At 36.9% G+C, this 23,164-nt stretch overlaps 1 protein-coding gene across 6 annotated transcripts in view; it reads left to right on the top strand.

The window, feature by feature from the left end:
- Positions 1-23,164, top strand: part of klc1a (kinesin light chain 1a) — a 61,346-nt gene that overhangs the window by 30,464 nt on the left and 7,718 nt on the right. For 2 of the 6 annotated variants that reach the window (XM_037747030.1, XM_037747031.1), the window contains exons 8-15: positions 122-295; positions 1,544-1,643; positions 1,918-1,970; positions 2,596-2,663; positions 3,748-3,856; positions 6,575-6,736; positions 18,434-18,567; positions 21,621-21,687. In XM_037747030.1, the coding sequence (XP_037602958.1) occupies positions 122-295; positions 1,544-1,643; positions 1,918-1,970; positions 2,596-2,663; positions 3,748-3,856; positions 6,575-6,736; positions 18,434-18,567; positions 21,621-21,687 (867 nt within the window). Of the gene's footprint in view, positions 1-121; positions 296-1,543; positions 1,644-1,917; positions 1,971-2,595; positions 2,664-3,747; positions 3,857-6,574; positions 6,737-13,999; positions 14,124-18,433; positions 19,226-21,620; positions 21,688-23,164 lie in introns of those variants that run through there. The other 4 variants (XM_037747032.1, XM_037747033.1, XM_037747034.1 and 1 more) reach the window with 4 other exon arrangements.

Below are 23,164 nucleotides of genomic sequence, written 5' to 3' on the forward strand. Positions count from 1 at the left end.
TTCTCACCCTGTTAACCAAATGGCTCACCGTGAGATGCAGGTTGTCGTCTAAAACTCATTTAGTTTGATGTAATGACTGTTGTTTTAACCCCCCTCCCTCTCCCCTTTGCTTCCGTCCCAGGTGCTGGGGAAGGACCACCCAGATGTGGCCAAGCAGCTGAACAACCTGGCCCTGCTGTGTCAGAACCAGGGCAAGTACGAGGAGGTGGAGTACTACTACATGAGAGCGCTGGAGATCTACCAGACCAAACTGGGCCCCGACGACCCCAACGTGGCCAAAACCAAGAACAACCTGGTGAGAGGGGTGGAGGCGGAGATGGAGCAGTGATGGAGCAGTGTTTCACTGATGGAGGAAAGCTGCTTTTGTCAGTTAGGGGTATTTTTAATACACTGATAACAATCAGTCAGTTTTAATGGAGTCATCCCTAATGTATGCTAGCCAGTAACAACTGTGTTTTCATTAGTGGTGAACTTGCCACAGAGGCTAGATTTTACTATGAGAGTTAACTCACTAATGAAAATAAACACTACAGCACTGGAGCACACTACCACGCTAGCCAGCTTGGCTAGCAGTCACGAGGGGGCTAGTTATCAAACTAAACTTGTTAATTACCTCCGTCGCCAAGGGGACAATAAATTCCCCCAGTTTATTCAGAGACATATTTGTACTATTAACTCCTTCGTCTACAAACCATACCCTTTTGTGGAGCAGTTTATACTCCAGCAGAGCAGGGTTTTATAAAAGTTGAGGTTGCAGCCGACTAGGTTACCTTCATACCTTCCTGCCATTTCATCGTATATGACGGTATGTGGTGCTGAGCAAGACACGGTTGAGCAGTTTGTCACTAAAATAAGAATAGCTGGCCCACCTTTAAGGTTATTCCACCTTAAATGAGGCAATGTCGATAACTTCAGGGAAGTAGCTCTCTACTTGTATAACAAATTTTAGTTTTAAAAACTCCTTAAAAATACATTAAAAAAAATACATATTTCCCAATGCTAAGGCCTGATGGAGAGTCAACTTTGGCCCGGCAGGCGGCTGCGCTTGCAATACACCGGTGGAAACCCTGCAGCATCTCCGTATCAGTTAAATAGAAAGAGGAGCATCTGTATTTTTGACGCTATTGAAAATCATACCTTCAGGCTTTCTAAATACTCTGATATACCGTAATACCTTGAGACCGCCCAAGCCTACAGCACAGCTAATAAGCTACGATAGCTTCCTTTGTTTTGGACTCTCCAGCTCTTCGTCCCCATCAGAATTAATTGATTCAGCTATGAAATCTTGTTGTTTTAAATGCTGGTGTATTTAGATAAGATTCAACTATTTTGTACTTGGTTGAAATTGTTTTTCTCCCTAATTCGATTTTACAGCAAATTTGACATCTCATCTCATCATGTATGCTGTATGGTACTTGTTCAAAAGAAACATACAGTACTATGTATTTATAAAAACACGGATCCCCTGAGAGTGTACTATGTACTCATTCTCATTTACAGTGTCGTGCTGACTCTAAATGTTTGTTTCTCTTGTGTTCCTCAGGCGTCCTGTTACCTGAAACAGGGCAAGTTCAAGCAGGCTGAAACGCTGTACAAAGAAATCCTCACCCGCGCTCACGAGAGGGAGTTCGGCTCCGTTGACGGTACGACATGAAACACATTTCAGCCAGTATCCTCTCATCCAGACTGACTTAAAATAACACACACAGACAAACTTTGACAGCCCCCCACTGTTCTCTTCTTCTGATGTAAAGGTTAATATTTCCAGACATTTTGGTAGCTGTAAACAAAGATGACCTTTCAGCTGAAACTGAAAACTTCTTCAGAACCAGTGTGACTTCTTAAAACTCGTCTTCTCTGCTGCTGTTGCACTGATTCACTTCTTCTTATGTGTCTGACTGATCTGTTTCTCTGCAGATGAGAACAAGCCAATATGGATGCATGCTGAGGAGAGAGAGGAACAAAGCAAGGTGAGCAAAATCTGTGTAATATAATTATAGTAATTTCTTTGTTATTTATACTCATATTATGTTGATTTAATGTTTGTCCCCAAGATCTTATATTTAATTTAAAAACACAAATGTGACAGTAGAAAAATCGGACACATTGACGAGTTAACCACATTTAAATTTGACATCTATTAACGCCAAGTCAGGACAAACAAACAGAGAAGAAAATACTAAGTAACACTGACGGCAGCATTAAACAGTTTTCTGATGGTATTTAAGATGGAATAGGAAGGATTGACTTTACAAAGAGCTGGATTAGCAGATTAAGTCTCTGTAATAACCATCCAGTGCTGATGGTGTGAGTACCCGACTTCCCCAACTAGAGGAGTTTATTTTCGTCGTGGGTTTAAAACCTTGACTCGACTGTAATCCCACCGCTAAATACCCCTTCATGTTATCTTTGACGGTATTTTAAAAAAAGCCTCTAGTTTTAAAATGAGTTAATTTTCATCCTTTAATACTCGAGTCAAGTTTTAGTTCACAAGTTTGTGCTTCTTGTCCAGACTTAAAATGTTCATGTGAGTAAATGTAGATTTCCTTAAATCAGTTTTGTTGTGAACTAATGAACATAAGTTTTGTCTCGTAGGGAAAGCAGAAGGACGGCTCACCATTTGGAGAATATGGAGGCTGGTACAAAGCCTGCAAAGTCGACAGGTCAGTTTGTTTGGTTGATTCAGTGTTTGAGTGAAGAGAAGCGACGCTCACAGCAGCAAACAGACAACATTACACAGTAAACACCAGACTTTTAACCAGGAGACCGGTGTTGTGACGTTAGCAGGTTTTTCAGTGATGTTTGTAACGTGTTTTCCGTACTTGTGTTACGTTGTTTCGGTACGTATTGTACTTAGTTAGGGTAAAGGAAAGCGTCATGGTTGGGGCTTAAAATAAGGACGTAAACTAAGTGGTTGTGTTGCCTAAACCTAACTGCGGACGTTTGTGTGGCAGAAATGTGTTTATTCCTGGTTCCTTTTTTATTGATAATCTTCTGACCCCTCAGATTGATCCAATGACCCCTTAAATGGTTCCCAACCCTCAAGTTCTAGGACCCACTACTCTAGATCACATCTAAGACTTTGTTTTTGTTTGAGTTTACACGTATAACCCCTTTTTTGTCTCTTTCCCCCCTTTTTCCCTAATAAATATTTTTGTTTAAAATTTAAGTTATTGTGGTTTTCGACCAAAGAAATTCTTAGTCACATACGATTTTGTCGAGTGATTGAATAGTTGATTTAATTGACAGATCTGTAAAACTTCCTCCTTAAGGAATTACACAAAAACACCACTTTAAATCTGGTGTTTACCAGAGATGTGCTCTTAAGTTTCTTAGAAATAACTCATTCAGTATGAAAAAAAGCATAAAAAACGACTAGTCGTCGAAAGACTTCTTAGTCGACGAAGACCAAAACGACTGATTAGTCGACTAAGAGGGGGCAGCCCTAATTTGCCATGTACATGTACATATATTATTCAGAAAAACACTCAATCCTGCTGGTCTGGGTTCAAACTCTGATATAAAATCAGATTCATTTATTAAGGGTTTTTGTTTTTGAGAGAAAACACTCAGCCTCTGTCATTGTTTAGCTACTATATCTAAAGAAATGTGAAGAACAAAGTAACTTAATTTCGATGTAGGTATTAAATAAATGTGAAATATTGATATCTCTAAATAAGTGAAAATGCTCCTCCTTCACCAGAATGATTCTCTGTAATGAGATGTTCCTCCTCCTTGTTTCTGCAGCCCCACGGTGACCACCACCCTGAAGAACCTCGGCGCCCTCTACAGGCGGCAGGGCAAGTTCGAGGCAGCCGAGACTCTGGAGGAAGCTGCCATGCGTTCCAGAAAGCAGGTGTGGTCCCCGGATGACGTGACTAATAGCACAGGATTCCTTCACTGCGGTTAAGAAAGAGAGAGAGAGATAGAGAGTGGCAGATAAAATGGGTCAGCTCAGCATTTACAGCAGATTAAAAGGCAGAAAACGGTTCAATCTAGTGTAAAATTAAGGCTGAGATGATAAACTGTGAGATGCTGGGAAGCCTGGAGTGCATCTTTTAAACTGCCTCTGATGGCGTGTTACTTATGAGACCTAATGGGGTTTCCTGTGGTGAAGCCCCGGCAGCTTTTATCCTGAATTAGGATTTCCTTCCAGGATTTAATGTCTTTAGTATCTCTCAATAGGGAAATTACACATGATGCTCAAATTACACTGGATTCCTGTGGTGCTGCTATAGTTACAGCTGGAGGCAGTTGTCTTTTGGTAATCGGATTATATATATAAATGATTAAATCAAATCAATAATTAGGGCTGGCGTTTCATATGCTGAGAATGTGAAACTAAGGAATATTCACAGGTTTTACAAGCACAAATTGCAGGGCATTTTCTCTGTTTTTTGTCATTTTTGATTGTATATAGTGCACAGATTTAATTTAAGTAGCAGAAAAATGAGAAATGTGGTCATGGTGTAGAAATGTGAGTAGCTTTTATAAATATTTATGCACTTTGTAAATAGAAGAGGACGAGTTTGACATTTAAAACAACCCATGTCTGTGCCCAAAATGAGTTTAGTTTCAAAGTATATAATGTAATATATAATGTAAGAGGGAGGAACATGTTGATAAAGATAAAATAACAAGCATTTAGATTCAGTCAACGTCACCGCTCTACAGGTTGTTGTCCGGTTGGTGTTTTTCCCCTCTTGAATAATTTATTCTCCAGACAGAGTGATGTGGTGTAACTCTATCATTGTCCAGCTTTATTTATGCCAGAGGCTGCTTGACTTTACCAACTTGTTCCTGAAGAGAAATCCCCCTGAATTTACTTTCAAATACGCATTTTTCATATGAAAACTTAATGAGTCCCCGTCCACTCAAATACGTGTTTTGCTTGTTGTTGCTTCAGTTGGATGTTTGAGCTGCACTCTGCAGAGTTTGACCCTAGAAGATGAGAAAGGCAAGAAAATACGTACAAGCAGGATTACCCGACATGACAACTAGTTTTGAAACCATCGTGGTTCAGTATTACATTTACACAAATGTAATGTGAAAACCTTTTAGTGAAGTAGGAGTCATTTTTTGTCCAGTCGTTAAACTTTTAAAATGAACAATTCTTCCATATCATAGATTTTTGGGTTCTGGATATCATCATGTCATTTTAAAACCATATCAGGCACAAATTATTATTCAAAATAGAGAATTTTATATCTTAAAACATGTTTGAAGAGGATCTTTAAGCTCTGTAAAATGTAGTTTTTAGATATATAAACATCATCATGGGTTTTTAGTGTTCCAGTTCCACTTTTCTAGCTCCATACTTAAAAGGTTATTTTGGTATTTTTCAACCTTTCCCATGTGTTTCTGTCGAAGTGACTAATCGGGATAACAATTTTTGAAACTGGTCCAGTATTGAGGGAGAGAGCTGTAACCGGCAGCTGCTCACGGGCTGAAATGTAATCCTATCGGAGCAAGCTGGCACCGTCATTTACGTCCACTAACAGTGCTGCTTTTTACATTGACAGGCTCTGATTGTTATTATACAGTAAGTGTGTGACAACATTATGGAAAGAGTCTCGCTCAAAGAGAAGTCTCGTGAAATCTGGCGAGGTGACGTGTTGCTGGAAGACAACGGTGGAATAGTGGAATACATCCATGGTGGAAACACAAGAGTTTGTTGTGTTAGAGTACAGAAAGCATAGCTTAGTGTTTTCTAAAAGATTTTCAATGTTATGGCTGAATATTTAGATGATTTCCACAATTTGGGTGAGGTCTTTGTATTCGTATTTATTTGAGCCAGAGTATACGGATATTCAGATTTCACAACGAGACTTCTCCTTGAGCGGGACTCGGACACGATAACAAACAGACCGGATCAAAGGAAAGGTCAGAAAAAGATTTTATTTTTCTGTAGGGTCTTTTCCATAATGTTTGTCAGACACTTATAATAACAGTCTGAGCCTGTCAGTGGCAAAAACAAGTACATTTAGTGAACGTAACGTTACATTGACGCTGCTCACTTGTCCTCACAGCTCGATTAGTGGCCGCCGTCTACAGCGCTCTCCCTCAATTTTTGGACTAATTAAAAAAATTGTTGTTCCCACTGATCACTTAACAAAACAAAAACATAAGAAAATAGGTTTAAAAATACCCTTTAATGTAAGCTTAGCTGGTCAGAAAGCATATTGGCTGCTATAAGAAGTGGGTTTCATACTAGTGGTGGCATTGAAGACTCAACATCCTCAGCAGCAGGAAACATCAGGTTTCTGTTTGTCGTTTAACAATTTCCTTAAAAGAAACTGTTGAGTTTTTCCCTGTAACTTTTATAAATGACTCTACTGAATGAGTTCCTACTGCTGGTGTCTAATATAAGGTGTGTGAATGTGTGCCAGGGCCTGGGTTCAGTGCAGCAGGTGGTAGAAGTCTCTAGCTTTAATATTAATTGGATTGGATGAATGGTCCATGTGTGTGTGACAGCGTGCTCAAGCTGCAGGCGGCAGAGGTGCTCAACTGTTGCTTTAATTGGATTAGCTGAACTGGTGTTTATTGTGTATACGTGTGTTTGTGTGTTTATCAGGGTCTGGACACTGTGCACAAGCAGCGCGTGGCGGAGGTCCTGAGCGAGCCGGAGGCCCGCGAGAAGCAGCGGAGCCGCGAGAGCCTGACCTCCGACACGGTGAAGTACGAGAGCGGGCCGGACGGTGGCGAGGAAGTGAGTATGAGCGTGGAGTGGAACGGGGTAAGTACAGTACACAGCCCTCGACACGCTACTGAGAGTCCCCAGACATGTTTATATAACAAAAACAGCCCGTTTCTTTCTGGACAGAAGCCACAAACAACAAAATCTGAGTCTGTTAACATGAGTCTTTGTTGAAATATGACACATATATAAACTGTTAGTACAAAGAGATTGATAACCTCCTGATCAATAGGAGTGAATCATCTTAATGTTCTGGTCACATCAAGCTGGTTTGAAGCAGATTATTTTAACTTTGGTACATCAACTGCTTTACTTATTTATCTTTGTTTCGGTGATGTTGATTGCCAAGAAAATGTGAATATTTTCAAATAACAGCAAGACAGTTTTCCATCCAGTTGCAGGAGAACTGTAGAGCAATTTTTTACAAGTAAAAATGCAATCTGAAACATCAGAAAGCAACCAGAAACTCATGTTGTATTTTTGTAACACCTGCACGCCGGCTCCAAACCACAAATTTCCCCAAACTGATTTCGTTGTTTGTTTAAATAAATTTGTGGTTTGGAGTCGGTGTGCAGCTGTTCCTCTTTTCATTCGTGCTGATTTCAACTACAGTACATGTAATTAGTTACTACACTTCCTCTGTTGATACTCACACTCCTGTATTAACTACAGTAGTAAACCAGAGGAGATATAGTAGACCAGTTTATTATTCTTAGCTAAAGTTACAGAATGTGTTTTAGATTTCTCTCTCAGGTTGACAGATAATATTAAAAACGGCTATTTCTGAGTCCAAATGTCGTTTATGTACAATTTATGGTCATTTTTTCGCTGATGTTTAAAACCAAAGAAAACCCAACAGTGTGATTCACCTTTAATGTACCTGAAGTAGGGCTGTCAATTGATTTAAAATATTTTTTATCTGTTCAAAATGTACCATAATGGGAGATTTGTTAAGTATTTAATACTTTTATCAACATGGGAGTGGGCAAATATTCTTGCTTTATGCAAATGTATGTATATATTTATTATTGGAAATATTTTAACAACACAAAACAATGACAGATATTGATCCAGATTCAGGTACTGCATTTAGCATAAAACATTATGCTCAAATCATAACATGTCAAACTGCAGCCCAACAGGCAACAACAGCTGTCAGTGTGTCAGTGTGCTGACTTGACTATGACTTACCCCAAACTGCATGTGATTATCATAAAGTGGGCATGTCTGTAAAGGGGAGACTCGTGGGTACTCATAGAACCCATTTACATTCACATATCTGGAGGTCAGAGGTCAAGGGACCCCTTTGAAAATGGACATGACAGTTTTTTCTTGCCAAAATTTAGCCTAAATTTGGAGCGTTATTTAGCCTCCTTCGTGTCAAGCTAGTATGACATTGTTGGTACCAATGGATTCATTAGGTTTTCTAATTTCATATGATGCCAGTATCTTCACTCTAGAGAGCGCTACAACCTAAGAATCGCAAGTTGCGTTAATGCGTTAAAGAAATTAGTGGCGTTAAAACGAATTTCAGCTTTGACAGCCCCACTGTAAAGTAAAAAGCTCAATTCAGGACTACCTAAAAGTATAGATTCAAAATCTCTATTGCGATATCCTTACTCCTTGTTATTCATTTTCTACTTTGTGTTTGACAAACTAGATGAAATCCTCCTTGTTTTATCTGCTAGGTACTTACATGTATAGATGAATTGTCGTCATTATATGATAAAGATGTAAACGTCTATCAGGGTTCCTGTGGTTTTCTGTCAAGAAAGATACCGTGAGATTGTTACCTTACTCCGTTAATCACAGTTATTCTAATTAGGAACATCTCCCACCTGTTGAAATGCCAGTAAAAAGATCATTTAGTCCTGTGCTATACTGATCATGCTGATTGACTGTCAGAATTACTCTCCTGCTGTAGCTAGTGCTTGTACTTCACTTTGATTAATAAGTAAAAAGCTGCTCTTGGCTGGATGTTAAATCTCTGACAGCAGGTGCTTCAGTCGTAGTGTTTCACATTTGCATACTGCTTTGATCGTAATAAACCACTAAACTCTCTTTTCTGTAGAGCTTTCTCAACTAACTCTTTAAAAGCTGCGTTCAAAGCAGTAAAGCCCCTCTGGTGGTTACTTGACAACACCCATCTAACCCCCTCCGCTGCAGAGAAACATTTCTAACCGAGCGGGTACATTTCACAGCATCTGCAGTATTTTCTCATCCTCTAGCGACTGCAGTGGCGAGAACATGTAGATGTAGAATCTCTGTAGGCTGCTGCTCACCATCTAACTGTATTTCTGCTGCCTGCTCACATAGCAACAGTAGTCATAGCGCCCTGAACAACCAATCAGCATCTCTCCTCCTGTACCTCTGGTTGTGGCTGTGGGAGGTTTTGGTGTGAGACACATCAGTGCCGACACACGCTGTTATTAGCTTTCAGCCTCCTGCAGACGTTCTCACATCACCAGCTGATCTCTGGACATATTTATATCAGGAAGGCAGCCTGTTTTATCTGGAAAGAGCTTTAGCTGGAAGTACGTCTTAATACTGCTGTTTTGCCCTCTTTGATCTAACAGTAAATACATTTATGGACCACAAAATAAAGAAGAATGCCGAGTTTAAAAATATGCCCGAATTAATTTTAAATTTGATTTAAAGTTATAATCTGGAAGATCCTCGTTTCCTTCTCTTTGGCGGCACCTACAGTATGGTGATAAGCGGTAAATGCAGGTGTGTTTTTGGATCTCACTTCGCAGAGATCCAATTAGTGTCGCCACTTGTGAATTTTTCCCGGGAATATCACAACAGACACCCAGTTTGTAATACTGCAAATCACCGTAGTGTTGTGCTGTGTAGATGGTGACTTAACAGACATTTATTTAAATGAAAATCTTCAAGGTTATTACTTTAAGATAAGATCAAACTTTATTGATCCCAAGAGGGACAATTAGCATTACAGCAGCACAGGAGGACGAGCAGAGAGGTAGATAGGAGCAGGAAACAGATATGTAAAAAAACTAAAAGTAAATATGCAGATAACAAGAAGTTAGAACGCTTTATACAACATGTTACCCTAACTGCATAAATGTATATCATTTATATATAGATGAGTGTGTGCATAATGAATATAATTTGAATATAATCAAGATAAATGTGAAAATAATATAAATGTAAAATGAGAAGAATGCATAATGAACATTAATGTATAAATATTGCGTAGAAAATACTGTGATCACTGCACATCAGGGCTGTACTGAATGTCACTTTTTATATTCAAAACTTCTATTGAGGTTTTTGAATTAAGTTTGAATGTCTGTCGTCATAATTTATGACGTCATCACCCTGAAAAAAGAAAAATCCTCAATTTGAATAAAGTGATTCATCAGATTAAATGTTAGTCTTTTTTTAATTAAATCAACTTTCTTTAATGAATATAACTCGTCAGTGCCTCCCTTTGTGTGCGTAGAGCAAACAGTTATTTGACCGCAGTAAAAAAAAAAGTTTTTGAAAGGCTAAACGCCAACAAATACGGATTGAAGCAGAATATTTTGTTATATAAAACATGTAGTGAATTTTGGAAATGATTACATCTATCTTTTTTTTTCACAGCCAACACTGGAATTTAATTCTACAAATAGTATAATACTTATAATATTAGTGTAGCCTAATCTCTATCTGCAAGTGTGCAGAAATACCAGGTTTACACACAACAATAGACATGAAAAAAAAATCCCTACAGACTCAACGAATGTTGATTTAGAATTTGAATGTCAACGTTATGAATGAAGTTTCGAACTATTCGGTACAGCCTTGAATATAATCAACAATAATGTGAAAATAATATAAATATAAAATGAACATATAAAGTATAATGAACATTAATATATACACAGTATAAGTATTATGTAGAAAAATACTGTATAGCAGTTTTCTACAGACTATTATAACTTAGATTCGCTGAGTAAAAACATGGCATTCTGGGTATTTTTACCCTCCACTGCTTCCCTGCAGCTGTCAGACCACATAAATCATCACTTCCACTTCAGCTCTCTCCACAGGCAGGTGTGAAAACTTTTTTTTTTTTATCTCACTTCATTATAAATAAGTCCTCTGAGAAGCAGCGTGACTCATCAGTGTTCATCTGACTCAACATGGGCTCTGTACTGTACTCTTTCTGTGATCTGTGTCCACTGTGCTGTATATATATATATCTACCTGTGTGTTTTATATGTTCCTCTCCTTTGCACCTGTGTGACGAGCTGCTGCCTGAGAATGTAAAGTGTGGTTTATTTTCTTTCCTTTGCTTGCTTTGTTGGCATGTTAGCAGCCAGAGATGAAGGAAAGGTTGTTTAATGGATGTTTAGGTAGCCTGTGAGCTAAATGTGAAGCTAAAGTTAACATATAAAACCTAAAAAACACTCATTATCATTAAGTTTGTGTTAAATATCCTTAAACTGGACTTCAAAGCGCTGTAATCTCTAAGTTTATTATTATGATCACTAAAGTGCTGTTTTATTTACACATACATGTTAGGCATTTAGCGGATTGTTTTTCCAGTCAAATGCAGGGCTGAAACCATTAGTTTATTAATCGTTTTAAGGCGAAAAAACAATGTTTTTCATGCACTGATGCATTTTGAGATTTGGGACTATTATCTTCTTTCAGACTAGTGGAAAGAAAACATCCAAAATACACAGTTAAGTGTTTATTTTACTATTTTGTCTATTTGCGTCTGTAGATTTGTCCTAAATTCACCAAAAGTAGGGCTGCACGATTTTGAGAAAAGGTCCAATAGTGATTATTTTGACTGATATTGCGATATGATTTGCGATATTAAAGGGAATGATTATTTTTACAGAATTATTCTTATTTTTACTGAAAAACATGTGATTTTTGCAGGGATCTGTACCAAACAAAGATGTTTTCTTTAGTCTATAATATATGATGTGTAGGCCAGGACATCTCTGCAGCACCACAATATTTAATTTAAAAGGGTATTTTGACACATTTAAATATTGCAGTAGGCCATATTGTGATAAAATTGATCAATTCAGCAACCCTAACAAAAGAAATATACAATTCCAGGAAACGTATTATAGCAAAAAAAAGTCTTAATGTAAGTAATCATCTGGGGAAGTTTCATGTTGAAATCTATGAGTTTTCACTCTATCACCTGTAGTGTCACAAATGCCCAAAACATACACTGAAAGAAATGTATTCATAAGTCTTTATGAAATCAAAGTGTCTGTCTGGCTGCTCTCATGCGTCTCCTGCCTGCATCCCCTCTGTGTTTTATTTTGTGGTGCTCTAACAAAGGTTAAATGTGGTTCTAACTGATGTTAAATGTGCTAACAAATGTTCCAGATAATACAGAGACACAGTATCTCTCCACCACGTTAAACTGTGCAAAAGCTCCACCTGGTGGAAAACTCTGTGAGTTACATCACAGTGGACTGAAGTTATTCTGCATAGATGGTTAAAGAAAAGTTACAATCTGATGCCGTGCTATGTTTGTATTAGTATTTATCTCTATTTAAATAAGTAGCCAGGTACTTAAACAGTTGGATTTTTATGCAGAGAAGGACTATAGATGCTGTTACATCTTTAAATATTAGTTATGAGAAGACAGTTTAGTTTCCTGTCTGAGTGTATTGTATTATATAAACCAGCCTAAATGTTACTTTCCCACCCTGTCAGAAGCTGTCCGGTCGCTGTACTTTAACACGTCGAGCTTCATTCAGTCAGCTGAGACCTTTTTATTCGATTTTCACTGTCACACCTGGAGCAGGACGCAGGAGGTGTGAATAGTGTCTGGACAGAGCTGATAATAACTCGTCCTCCGTCCTGTAAAACCAGTCAGCTCCTCTCCGGTTTGTGTTGTTTTTCTGGGTTTTTGAGCTCGTAACGAGTCAGTGGGCGAGACCCGAGGCCGTTTGGACTGGACTCTGGAAAACGGCTGACAGCCTCAGAGAAGCTGATATAAAGTCTGGGTGGTTTTGTTTTTTACCAGAAAACTAAGGAGGTTGGAAAATAAATGTTATTTTAGCTTTCTGGCCTCATTTTAGAATGTTTTTCTACATAATTCTTCCGTTGTGGTCCTCAGACGTAAGGGATATTGTAGCATTTGGTATCGATACACACTTGTTTGCTGGTTTCTTAGGTACACCTGGTTAAAACTAATGCACTCCTGCAATAAATCCTCCCTTCATGAAGGTTATAATGTTCAGTTTTCATTCTAGAGGCTGCATTTTGTGGTGTTGTTGAGCTGTATTTGGTTACAATGAGATGTGTTTCTAATATTTTGTCTACCCTCATTGATATAAACATGGTGGACAAAATATTAGAAACACTTTTCACAGTTCAACAGCACCACAAACTACATCCTCCGAAATGTTAATACAGTTGAATCGTCACAAAAACTGAACATTATTCTTCATGAAGATGAGATTTAGATTAAAGAGGAGCTGTTATGCTTTTGAGTTTTTCCCCTTTCCTTTAGTGTAGTTTTTTGTGAATGTAAAAGGTCTGCAAAGTTACAAAGTCCACGCCAAAGAGAGTTACTCTCCCCGACAGAAACACTGCTCCTGAATTGCCTGAAACGCCTTGATTGAAGCCCCGCCTTTTCTTCTGTAACACGGTGATATCACCAAGTAACACATTTGCATAATACCTGCCTAGCAGCTAGTTTAGCACGCTCTCAAACAAAGCTAGTTGGAGCATGTCTACGTGCTTTAATTTTGAACATTAAAGCATGTAGACATGTTCTAGTAGAAACACAAAATACAAGTATGCAGCTAAAAATAAGCATAATAAGTCCTATTTAAGTTTAGCTACTGTAGGTGTACCTAATAAATTGGCAACTGAGTTTCTGTTGAGCTGGAAGATTAAGCTTAAAGGTGTTTTACCAGTTTTAAAAAGCATATATGATATGCTTGTTGTAAACGCTAAGAAGCTGATATTGTTACGGTTTGTTGTGGCAGCGTTTCTCTGTACTCTTTAGAGCGGATCCGTCTAATGCTGTTGTTAGGAGTTTTATCGCTTATCATGTAATGATGCAATGATTTTGCCAAAGCCTCTGAAGCTAATGCACAAGCTGGTGGAGAAGTCCTGTGTCTGATCTGGGAACCTGATAACCATGTCAGTCTCTTTAATCTACTGTTTCCCTTCTCCTTCTCTTCTCCATTGTTTTCCATTTCTTTCCTTCCTCACTCCTAAACTGCTCCTTTTTTCAAACTCTCTGTTTCTCTGTTTGTATTTCCTTCTTTCTTTCTTCTTTCTCTTCCTGCTCCGTCTGACCGGCAGGCATAACTCCAGATGCCTTGTAATGGTTCTAAAAAAAAAAAACTTGTCTTCTGCATGACGGACGCCTCACCTCACCTCGCCTCAACCCCTTCAGCTTTGCAGTTTTCTTCAGCTCTGACTCTCCTATCTCTCTTTCTGGTGGGGATTCTTCTTCACGCCGGGTCGAACCAGAGCGATAATGTTGCTTTTAAACGCTCCTCTCTGCTGGGTTTGTGGGGGGAAATGAGACAGCTTGTGTGTCTGAATCCAAACTTGTGCTTCCGACTTGTCTTTGAAGGTGTGTACTCGACTGTGTGTTTCTGCTGTGGGAGGGAGAGGACCGGGGTGATGTTTCTTTATGGCGACATTAAACTCTTCTCATGTTGTTTCTGCTGTCCTTTAACACTCTGCTTCTCTACTTCCTCTCTTTCTGTCTCTCTCCGGTGTCTTTAAACTGTACTTTTCATATTGGCTGTAGACTCATTTAATAGGTTGTTGGGGGGAGATTGACAGGATGACCTTAAATCTCTCAGCTGTCCTTTAAAGCATAACTCTATCCATTTCGACCTGGACTCTGAACTTCAAAATCTTACCTAAACAACAATTCTGACCAGAATAACATCTGAAAAATGGTAGAAAAAGCTGATTGGATGCTCCAAAAATCAACCCCAAAAGCACCAAAAATGTTTGTTTTTCTCCATATGAAAATATTTTGCTTAATAAAGAAACACTTTAGTAGAAAAAATATAAAGAAATAATTTTATTTCAGGCCTTTAAGCACAGTTTCTTTAAAGCTATTTTAGCTGTTGCTTCGGCGTTACTTTGCTTCCCTTCTTACCAGGTGCAGCTGCTGGAGAAATGTGCAAAATAAAGAGTGATGTGTTGCATGTAGACCTTAAACGATTAGTCGATCGACAGATAATCAATGAATCATATCAGTCAGTTTTCAAGCAAAAAAGGCCCAAAATTCACAGTTTCCAGTTTCTCAAATGTGAAGATTTGACGCTTTTATTTGTCATGTATGATGATAAACTGAATATATAAGATAATATGAACATGTCATCTTGGGCTTTAGTAAATTATAACGGGCATTTGTCACTGTATTCTGGCATCTATTCTATTCTATTCTATGTCACGAGAACCGATACTTTGGTGCCAAGTCGATGCCAAATTCTGAAAACATGACGGTACTCGTTTTTTCTATCGTAGGTAACGGAGATCAGGGATCAAAATTCCCTGATAATGCTACATTATGAACAACAAATTTGTGTTGATATTAGCAGGACGAGAGCTAGTTAATGTTAGCTGTTAGCGGCAGGTGGGCAGCACAGACCTGCTTGGATAAATAACTAATCTAACATTAACGGAGGTTGCATTATGATGCCTTCAACCTCTATTCAGTAAAAATGAGTAATGGGGCGAAAGGTAAATTCTAACGTTGTCATGATGATGTAAAATTAAGTTTTTGGTGAGAAATTTGAGGCAGATCTTCAGAGATTAATAATACATTTGCAAAAAACAGAATGCAAACAGTAATAAAGGAGTGTATGTTTATGTACATGGCATTTATTGTTTTGTTTTTGTTCGTGGAATTTCACTGGTATCGGTGTTGATTACAAAATTTCTGGTATTGTGACATCTCTACGACCCAAAAAATGCTAACATTTAGACTACTGGATCTTCATCAGGCAGTGATTAACATGCCTAAGGACAAGGAATATAAAGGCACAAATCTGAGTACGTCCTGTTGACGTCACGGTCAAATGATCAAACAAAAAATAAACTTCCAACACAACCTTTTGTCAGATCCATTCCAGGTATGAAATGGTCAGAGTTAAAGCTTTGAACACTTTCTCCTCCCACCTCTCCGTCTTTCTTTCTGTGGAGTTTAGAAGCTTTTCGTCTCCATTCAGTTAAATTCAGCATTTACACCTAAACATTCATTAGTGGTGACTCACAGTGACTCAAAGCTCATAGTGGTTCTTAACGCGCTGTAAATAACATCAGCGTAACTCGTCAGCATGATCGAGAAGCACCGTCGGTTGTGGCCCTGTTAGGGTTTAGTACATTAGTTGTGTCACTCTGTGCTCCGTGTCATCTGTTCGCAACGATATCAGACTAATGTTGTGATGTCAACGAGAGGAAGCGTGAAAGGTAACAGGATTCATGCACGATGTGTTTAAACTTTGTCTGATAAAGTCGAGATGTAAAATGGACATTTTACTCTAAATGTCAGTTTGTAGGGAAAAGAAATGAAATCTTTTGGCCTACACATGGTGCATCCAGCCTGTTTACCTTCTGTATATCTCTGTATATAGATGTGAGGATGGCTGGAGGTGGTGGTGGGGGGGATGCAGAGGGTTTCCTGTAAACAAGCAATGATGCATTTGTTGGAAATCTGGGAATTGAAGTAGTCTCCTCGTCTCTGTTTCTCGGCTCCTTGCTAATAATCTCTCTGCGTGTCCTTCCTGTCCTGTTTGTGCATCTTACAGTTTGTCTTTCTTAACTTCTAATAAAACCTAAACTCTTTGCTCACCTGAAACCTGCGCCTGTCGCCTCTTTGTGTGTTCCCTCTCTTTTCTGTGTGTGTGTGTGTGTGCCTTCATAATAACATTAATAACACCTCTAAGCAGCAGCAGCATTTTTGGTACCGAAACTCAAGTCCAAGCAGTAATTAAAAATACTTTAAAGGTACTATGTGTAACTTTGAGAAGATCCTTTTTATTAATGACACCTGTGGCCGTTAAGTGAACTGCAGTCATCCTGACATCCCTCCATGTCGTCCATTCATTCCTGATAATGGACAGCTCGTCGGGCATTATCCTGTACATAATGTTCTGTAATGTTCCTATATTTTATTTGGACCATTGGCTCCATGATAATAACTAGCTTTCAAATTACTTTATCAGCTAATGTTATGAAGCAACAAAGCAGATCCTTGCTGCATAGCTACTGTAAGTTACAGCAAGCTGGCAAACCATAGCGTAAGCACTCGAGACAGTATTTTGATATATGAGCTGCACGCTGTTGGCGCTTTAGGGGCGCTGAAGAGAGGCAAGGCACTCGAGAGTGCGCATGAACGTCATAGTCTTTGGATTTTCCTGGCTAAACAGTCCCGAGTCCTTTACATAGAAATCAGTAATAGGCAACCGAGACAGTCGGGGAAGGTCTCCGTTTTTAAGTTACGTTACAATCCGTACACACATTGGCGATATAAAGCGATTTAAAACACGTACATTTTCATATATGGTACCTTTAAATTAACTAAACTTTGGCTCATTGGAAGCTGGGAGATCTCTACATCACCAGGTCCTTGTTAGCTTTAAAAAACTGAAGTGTGGACAAGCAACACATATTTGTCCCTGTAGGAGTAAACACAGTTCATTAATTGAATAGTAGAAATGATCCTCCAGAAGCTGTCAGAAGTCATTACATTCATTCAGTACTTCTAAATAATCTTGATTACTGAGGGTAAATTGTTTGATTCAATTAAACCCAACAAGGATTTGATGAAGATTGAAAGTTCATTCTTGACCTCCGAAACAGGTCAAATATAATTTTAGATTTAGTTCACGTTAAGAAAGAGAGACTCAGCTCATAAAGACACTTTCGCTTTGCTCTTTGAGGGCTGAACCAAAAGAACCACAGTTTTTAATGGACAGTTAATCAATCACCAACGCAGCATTGATGCTATCAACCAATATTAGATTATCACAGATATATCTGTACTAAAAGTTACAAGAAATCACAGTAAAGAAATGTTTGAGGTCATTTAGAAACAGTGTTGTTATTACAAGGTGGGAATCAAGTTTCAACTTTAAAATGTTCCACTTAGTACATATATATTGGTATAAATTTAAGGGATCCTTGTACTTGTACTTGAGTATTTCTATTTTATGCTACTTTCTACTCCAACTCCACTACATCTCAGAGGGAAATATTGAACTTTTACTCCACTACAGATTGAGATTAATGAAAGATATACAGTCAACTAATTATGATGTTATTATAGATATGTGTGTATACTGTATAGCAGTGTTTTAGTCAAGACCACCTAAGCCGAGGTTTGCATCTGCATTACTGCATCGTGTACGCACATGGAAGTTTTGCATGGAGGGTGATGCACTTGTTGTACAATTATTAAGACTAAATGTTGTTGTTTTAGCCTCTCAATACAGTATTTTAAATCATTTAGACTATGAGATACTCAATGTTTTAATACAGTCAGGTTTCATTGCAGGTTTTACAGACTTGAAGAAGTTCTGAGTCTGTTGATTAAATAAAAAATCTGCATTTTTATAATCTGCATCAGGCAACATGCTGGATATTTATTTATATATCAGTCTGACGCTAATGTCCACACATGATGTTCACTCCCGGTTTGTGTGGGTTTGTGTTTATGTGCACTCTATTATAAAGAATGAATGAGTGTAACGCTGTGACGTTTCCCATCAGGACGGCTCCGGCTCTCTGAAGAGGAGCGGCTCCTTCAGTAAACTGCGAGCGTCGATCCGTCGCAGCAGCGAGAAACTAGTCCGCAAGCTGAAAGGCGGCGGCTCGTCCCGAGACAGCGAGCCCAAAAACCCCGGGTAACTATGCCAACAGACACCTGACTGACCCGGGTGACAAAGGTGACTCTGACTTTATGCACTGAAGGCCTGGAGGAACGAGCCGGCCCTCCAGCCCTCCGGCCCGCCGCTCGGCCGGTTGGCGGTTACTAACCAAAAATAAAAGAAGGGATTCGCTCTGCTTTGCTGGCGGTGAAGTTACTATAAAGCTGTTTGCACATGAAATGATGGAGGGAGCTTTTACTGGCACATAAACATTGGTCCTTTTTCCCATCGCATTGGTTTACTGTTCTGTCCTCACACTGCCTCGGTACAGTGAACAACTCTTCTTCTTCATGGTTGTGTTTGGTTGTCAGTGAGTATCAAGGCCACCGTTTGGAGAAAAATAATCTGTAAAAAAGAAAAAAACTGTAAAAAGACGAACTACTTTCAGAATAAAACTATAAGATAAAGATGTAATATTCGGAAAAAAAGACTAAACATTTTTCAAATAATATTCTGAGAAAAAGATGGCACTATGTCAAGAAGAAAGTTGCAATATTTTGAGAAAAAAGCTGTAATATTTTGAGGAACAAAGTTGCAATATTTCGAGAAAGAACACGTAATATTTAGATAAAGAATTTACAATATTTTGAGAAACAAAGTTGCAGTATTTCAAGAAAAAAGCTGCAATATTTTGCAGAAAAACTTTTTTTAAAAACTTATGTAAGATTTTTTTATTTTGAGGAACAAAGTTGCAGTATTTGGAGAAAAAACTAATAATTTGAGAAAAAAAAAAAAGCATCATATTTTGAGAACAAAATTTATTATTTTGAGGAACAAAGTTGCATTTTTTTAAGTAAAAAGATGTAATATTTTGAGAAAATAGATGTAATATTTCGAGAAAAATTACATAATATTGAGGGAAAAATTGCAATATTTTGAGGAACAAAGTTGCAATATTTCAAGAAAATTACAATATTTTGAGAAACTATTTTGACAAAAAAGAAGTAATATTTTGAGAAATAAATTGCAATACTTTTAGGAACAAAGTTGCAATATTTCAAGAAAAAAAGACATATTTGAGAAATTTTTTTTTAATATTTTGAGAAATTATTTCGACAAAACAATTGCCATATTTTGAGAAAAAAGTTGCAATATTTTGAAGGGAAAAAAGTTACACAAGAAAAAGGGTGCTTGCTACTTTATTCTCAAAACATTATTATTCATTCTCAAAATATAACAACCTTTTCTTGTAAATTGTTGACTTTATTTCCAAAGTATTATGCCTTTTATCCCGTACATTTTCAACTTTATACTTTAAATATTACGAGTTAATGCTTGAAATATTTCAACTTGTGAATCTTTTTCCTGTCAGTGGTCCTGATATTCCGTCATAATGACCAAACCTGAACATGATTAGAGTAGAAAACCAAAGGTAACTGTACAACAAGCAGCAGATGAACAGAACTGTACTGATGAAATGGGAAAATAATGCAACTACTTCAAACATGACCGGCATGCTGTGACGGGCGACGTGTAGAATCTGCAACGAGACACAAACTAATGTCTGCTTATGAAATGCCTTTATGCTTGTTATGCCTGTGGAACTCATTTACCTTTTTTTGTTTTGTTTTAACCACTAATAGTTAAATCTATTTATTGCATTTTGTGGCTTTTTGGACTATTTATTTCAATTTGTTTTGAAATATAGTTCAGTTTTACTTTCTTTGGATTTTATTATTTCCATTTTTCTTTGTGGATTTTACTCTGGAAAACAAACTCTGCATGGCTGTTTTTTGTTGTTGAATTTTTATTTATGAATAAATTTGTTCATATTGAATGTTTGAACTTGCATGCCTCATCTGTGTGCTCCCTGGTTTCCATTTCCTTTCTGTGCTGCTCTTCTCTCTGGCTCCTGAAGATGATGGACATGATGTCATCATCATCATCATGACCAATCGGTGATGTTAAATCACTGCAGAAATGTCCATTTTCACAAATCTTTAAGTTGCAACGCTTTTCTTAAAGAAACCACCACCTGCTATACGAGAAACACCGAAAATCTGATTATTTTTTTGTGCTTTTTTTGCCGTTTTTATTTGACAGTTTAAAGCAGCGATAAACAGGAAATATGAGGAGAAAACCAAAGTCCTCCAGCGGCACCAAACTGTGGATGTTAAAGTTACCTGCGTCTTAAAACCTCTGAAAAAGCTGCAATATTTTGACAAAAATGTTTAATATTATAAGGAACAAAGTTGCAATATTTTAATAAAATTGACATAATATTTTGAGAAAATGCTGGAATATTTTGAGAAAATATTTGACAAGAAATGCAAAATATTTCGAGAAAATAGAAGTAATATTTCAAGAAAAAATATGTAATATTTTGAGAAAAAAGTTGCAATATTTTGAGAAAATATTTGACAAAAAAGATGTAATATTTTGAGAAAGTTTTAATATGTTGAGGAACAAAGTTGCAATATATCTAGAAAATGCATAATATTTTGAGGTGTAGAATGAGATAGTGCTGGATCTCATTTCTTGTCAGGATGGACGTGTTTCTGCAGTGTGACTTTTGTTCAGGTGGCATGTCGGTGTGTGCATGAACTTCACTGATGACGTGTAAATATCAGTTTACAGCTGATCAACAAAAAGACTTGTTGCTGATAAACATAAATGTTGGCACCACTTTCTAATAACCTTTTATAAAGGTGTAACTAATGACTTCAATAATGGTTAATAAGTCATTTATTAACGCTTTAAAGATCACTTATTATATTAATAAGGGTCACATGTTTCTCACTTTATAATAACTGATGTAGCGGCGCTGCCATTATTATCTTATTAGAAAATGGTGCCAAAGTTTTATATTTAACTTTATAAATTTCAGGATGAGAAGAAGTTGACGTATGAAGCATTTTTGTGAAACTAACCTTTGTGTGAAAATATCATGGATGTTATTAACATATATCACCATTTCCATTGAGCTAAAATCCTCACAGCTGACTCTCCATCCCCCCTCACCTCTGACCTCTGACCTCTGACCCCCCTCACCCCCACCACCTCCCTGCATGTCACTGCTCTGGGTGCAGCATGAAGCGAGCCAGCTCTCTGGGGGTTCTTAACGTGGCGGACAAGGCTGCCAGTGACCACTACCAAGTAAGGAGGCCTAAAGTATCCGTCAGTTTGTCTTTAACCCTGCTGGTGACCAATATTAAATATAGTAATCTTATAATATAATAATATTATTATATTATATTATAATAATAAATAGATATGTCTATAAAATAAATAAAAATGGCCATGAAATAAATACTTGAATGAATAAATATGTCTGAAATTAATAAAAATGGCCATAAAATAAATACTGAAATAAATAAATATGTCTGAAATTAATAAAAATGACCATGAAATAAATACTGAAATAAATAAATATGACTATGAAATAAATTAAAATCGCCATGACATAAATACTGAAATAAATAAATATGTCTATGAAATAAATAAATATTACTATGAAATAAATAAAAATGGCAAAGAAAGAAATACTAAAATAGATAAATAAATATGTCTATGAAATGAATTAAAATCGCCATGAAATAAATACTGAAATAAATAAATATGTCTATGAAATAAATAATAATACCCATGAAATAAATACTGAAATAAATAAATATATCTATGAAATAAATACTGAAATAAATAAAAATGACCATGAAATAAATACTGAAATAAATAAATAAATGTCTATGAAATAAATACTGAAATAAATAAATAAATGTCTGAAATAAATAAAAATGACCATGAAATAAATACTGAAATAAATAAATAAATGTCTATGAAATAAATAAAAATGACCATGAAATAAATACTGAAATAAATAAATATGTCTATTAAATAAATACTGAAATGAATAAATGAGACAATAAATATGTAGATGAGTCAATACAGCTAAATAAATAAATAAGACGTTTTTAATTTCTTTTAAAAAAGGATGTTTTTCAAGGCACATACTTTTATTTATTTCAGGGGACTTTTATTTCATAATTCTACATTTATTTGGAATTTTACCTCAGTCATATTTATTTATTTACTATTATATTTATAATATGTTTTATTACAATAATAATAATAATATGTATTATTATGAATTGTTATTCTTCTTCTTATTAATATTTTGCGAAGCATTGTAAACCAGAGACAGAATTCACAGTAGATCAGGATAAACAACAAAAACTAAAACATTAATTTCAAAATAAATCCCCAAATGCTCTTGAGAGGGCCAGAAAGATTAGACATTTAAATAAAAAAATACTTGAAAGTTAATGTTAGTTAAGGATTAGTTTTAATCCACCCACCTGGTTTACCAAGAGGGTTAAAACAAAACAAACTTTTTGCAGATACTTTTTGACCCGGTATTTTATGTTATCCTCCTTTCTCTCATGTCTTTATAAACTTTATCACTGATGAGCTGTTGAGTCAGTTTTGTTGCCAGTTTTTGTCATGTCAGATTTATCACTAATAACACAACAACAGTGTGACTCAAACACTAACTTCACACCGTCATTATTCTCACTAATCAACACAAATTGTTAACACAGAGAATGTTTTTTTTATTATTATTTAACACTTTAAC

Source organism: Sebastes umbrosus, chromosome 16 (genome assembly GCF_015220745.1).
Source record: "Sebastes umbrosus isolate fSebUmb1 chromosome 16, fSebUmb1.pri, whole genome shotgun sequence".
Lineage (NCBI taxonomy): Eukaryota > Metazoa > Chordata > Actinopteri > Perciformes > Sebastidae > Sebastes > Sebastes umbrosus.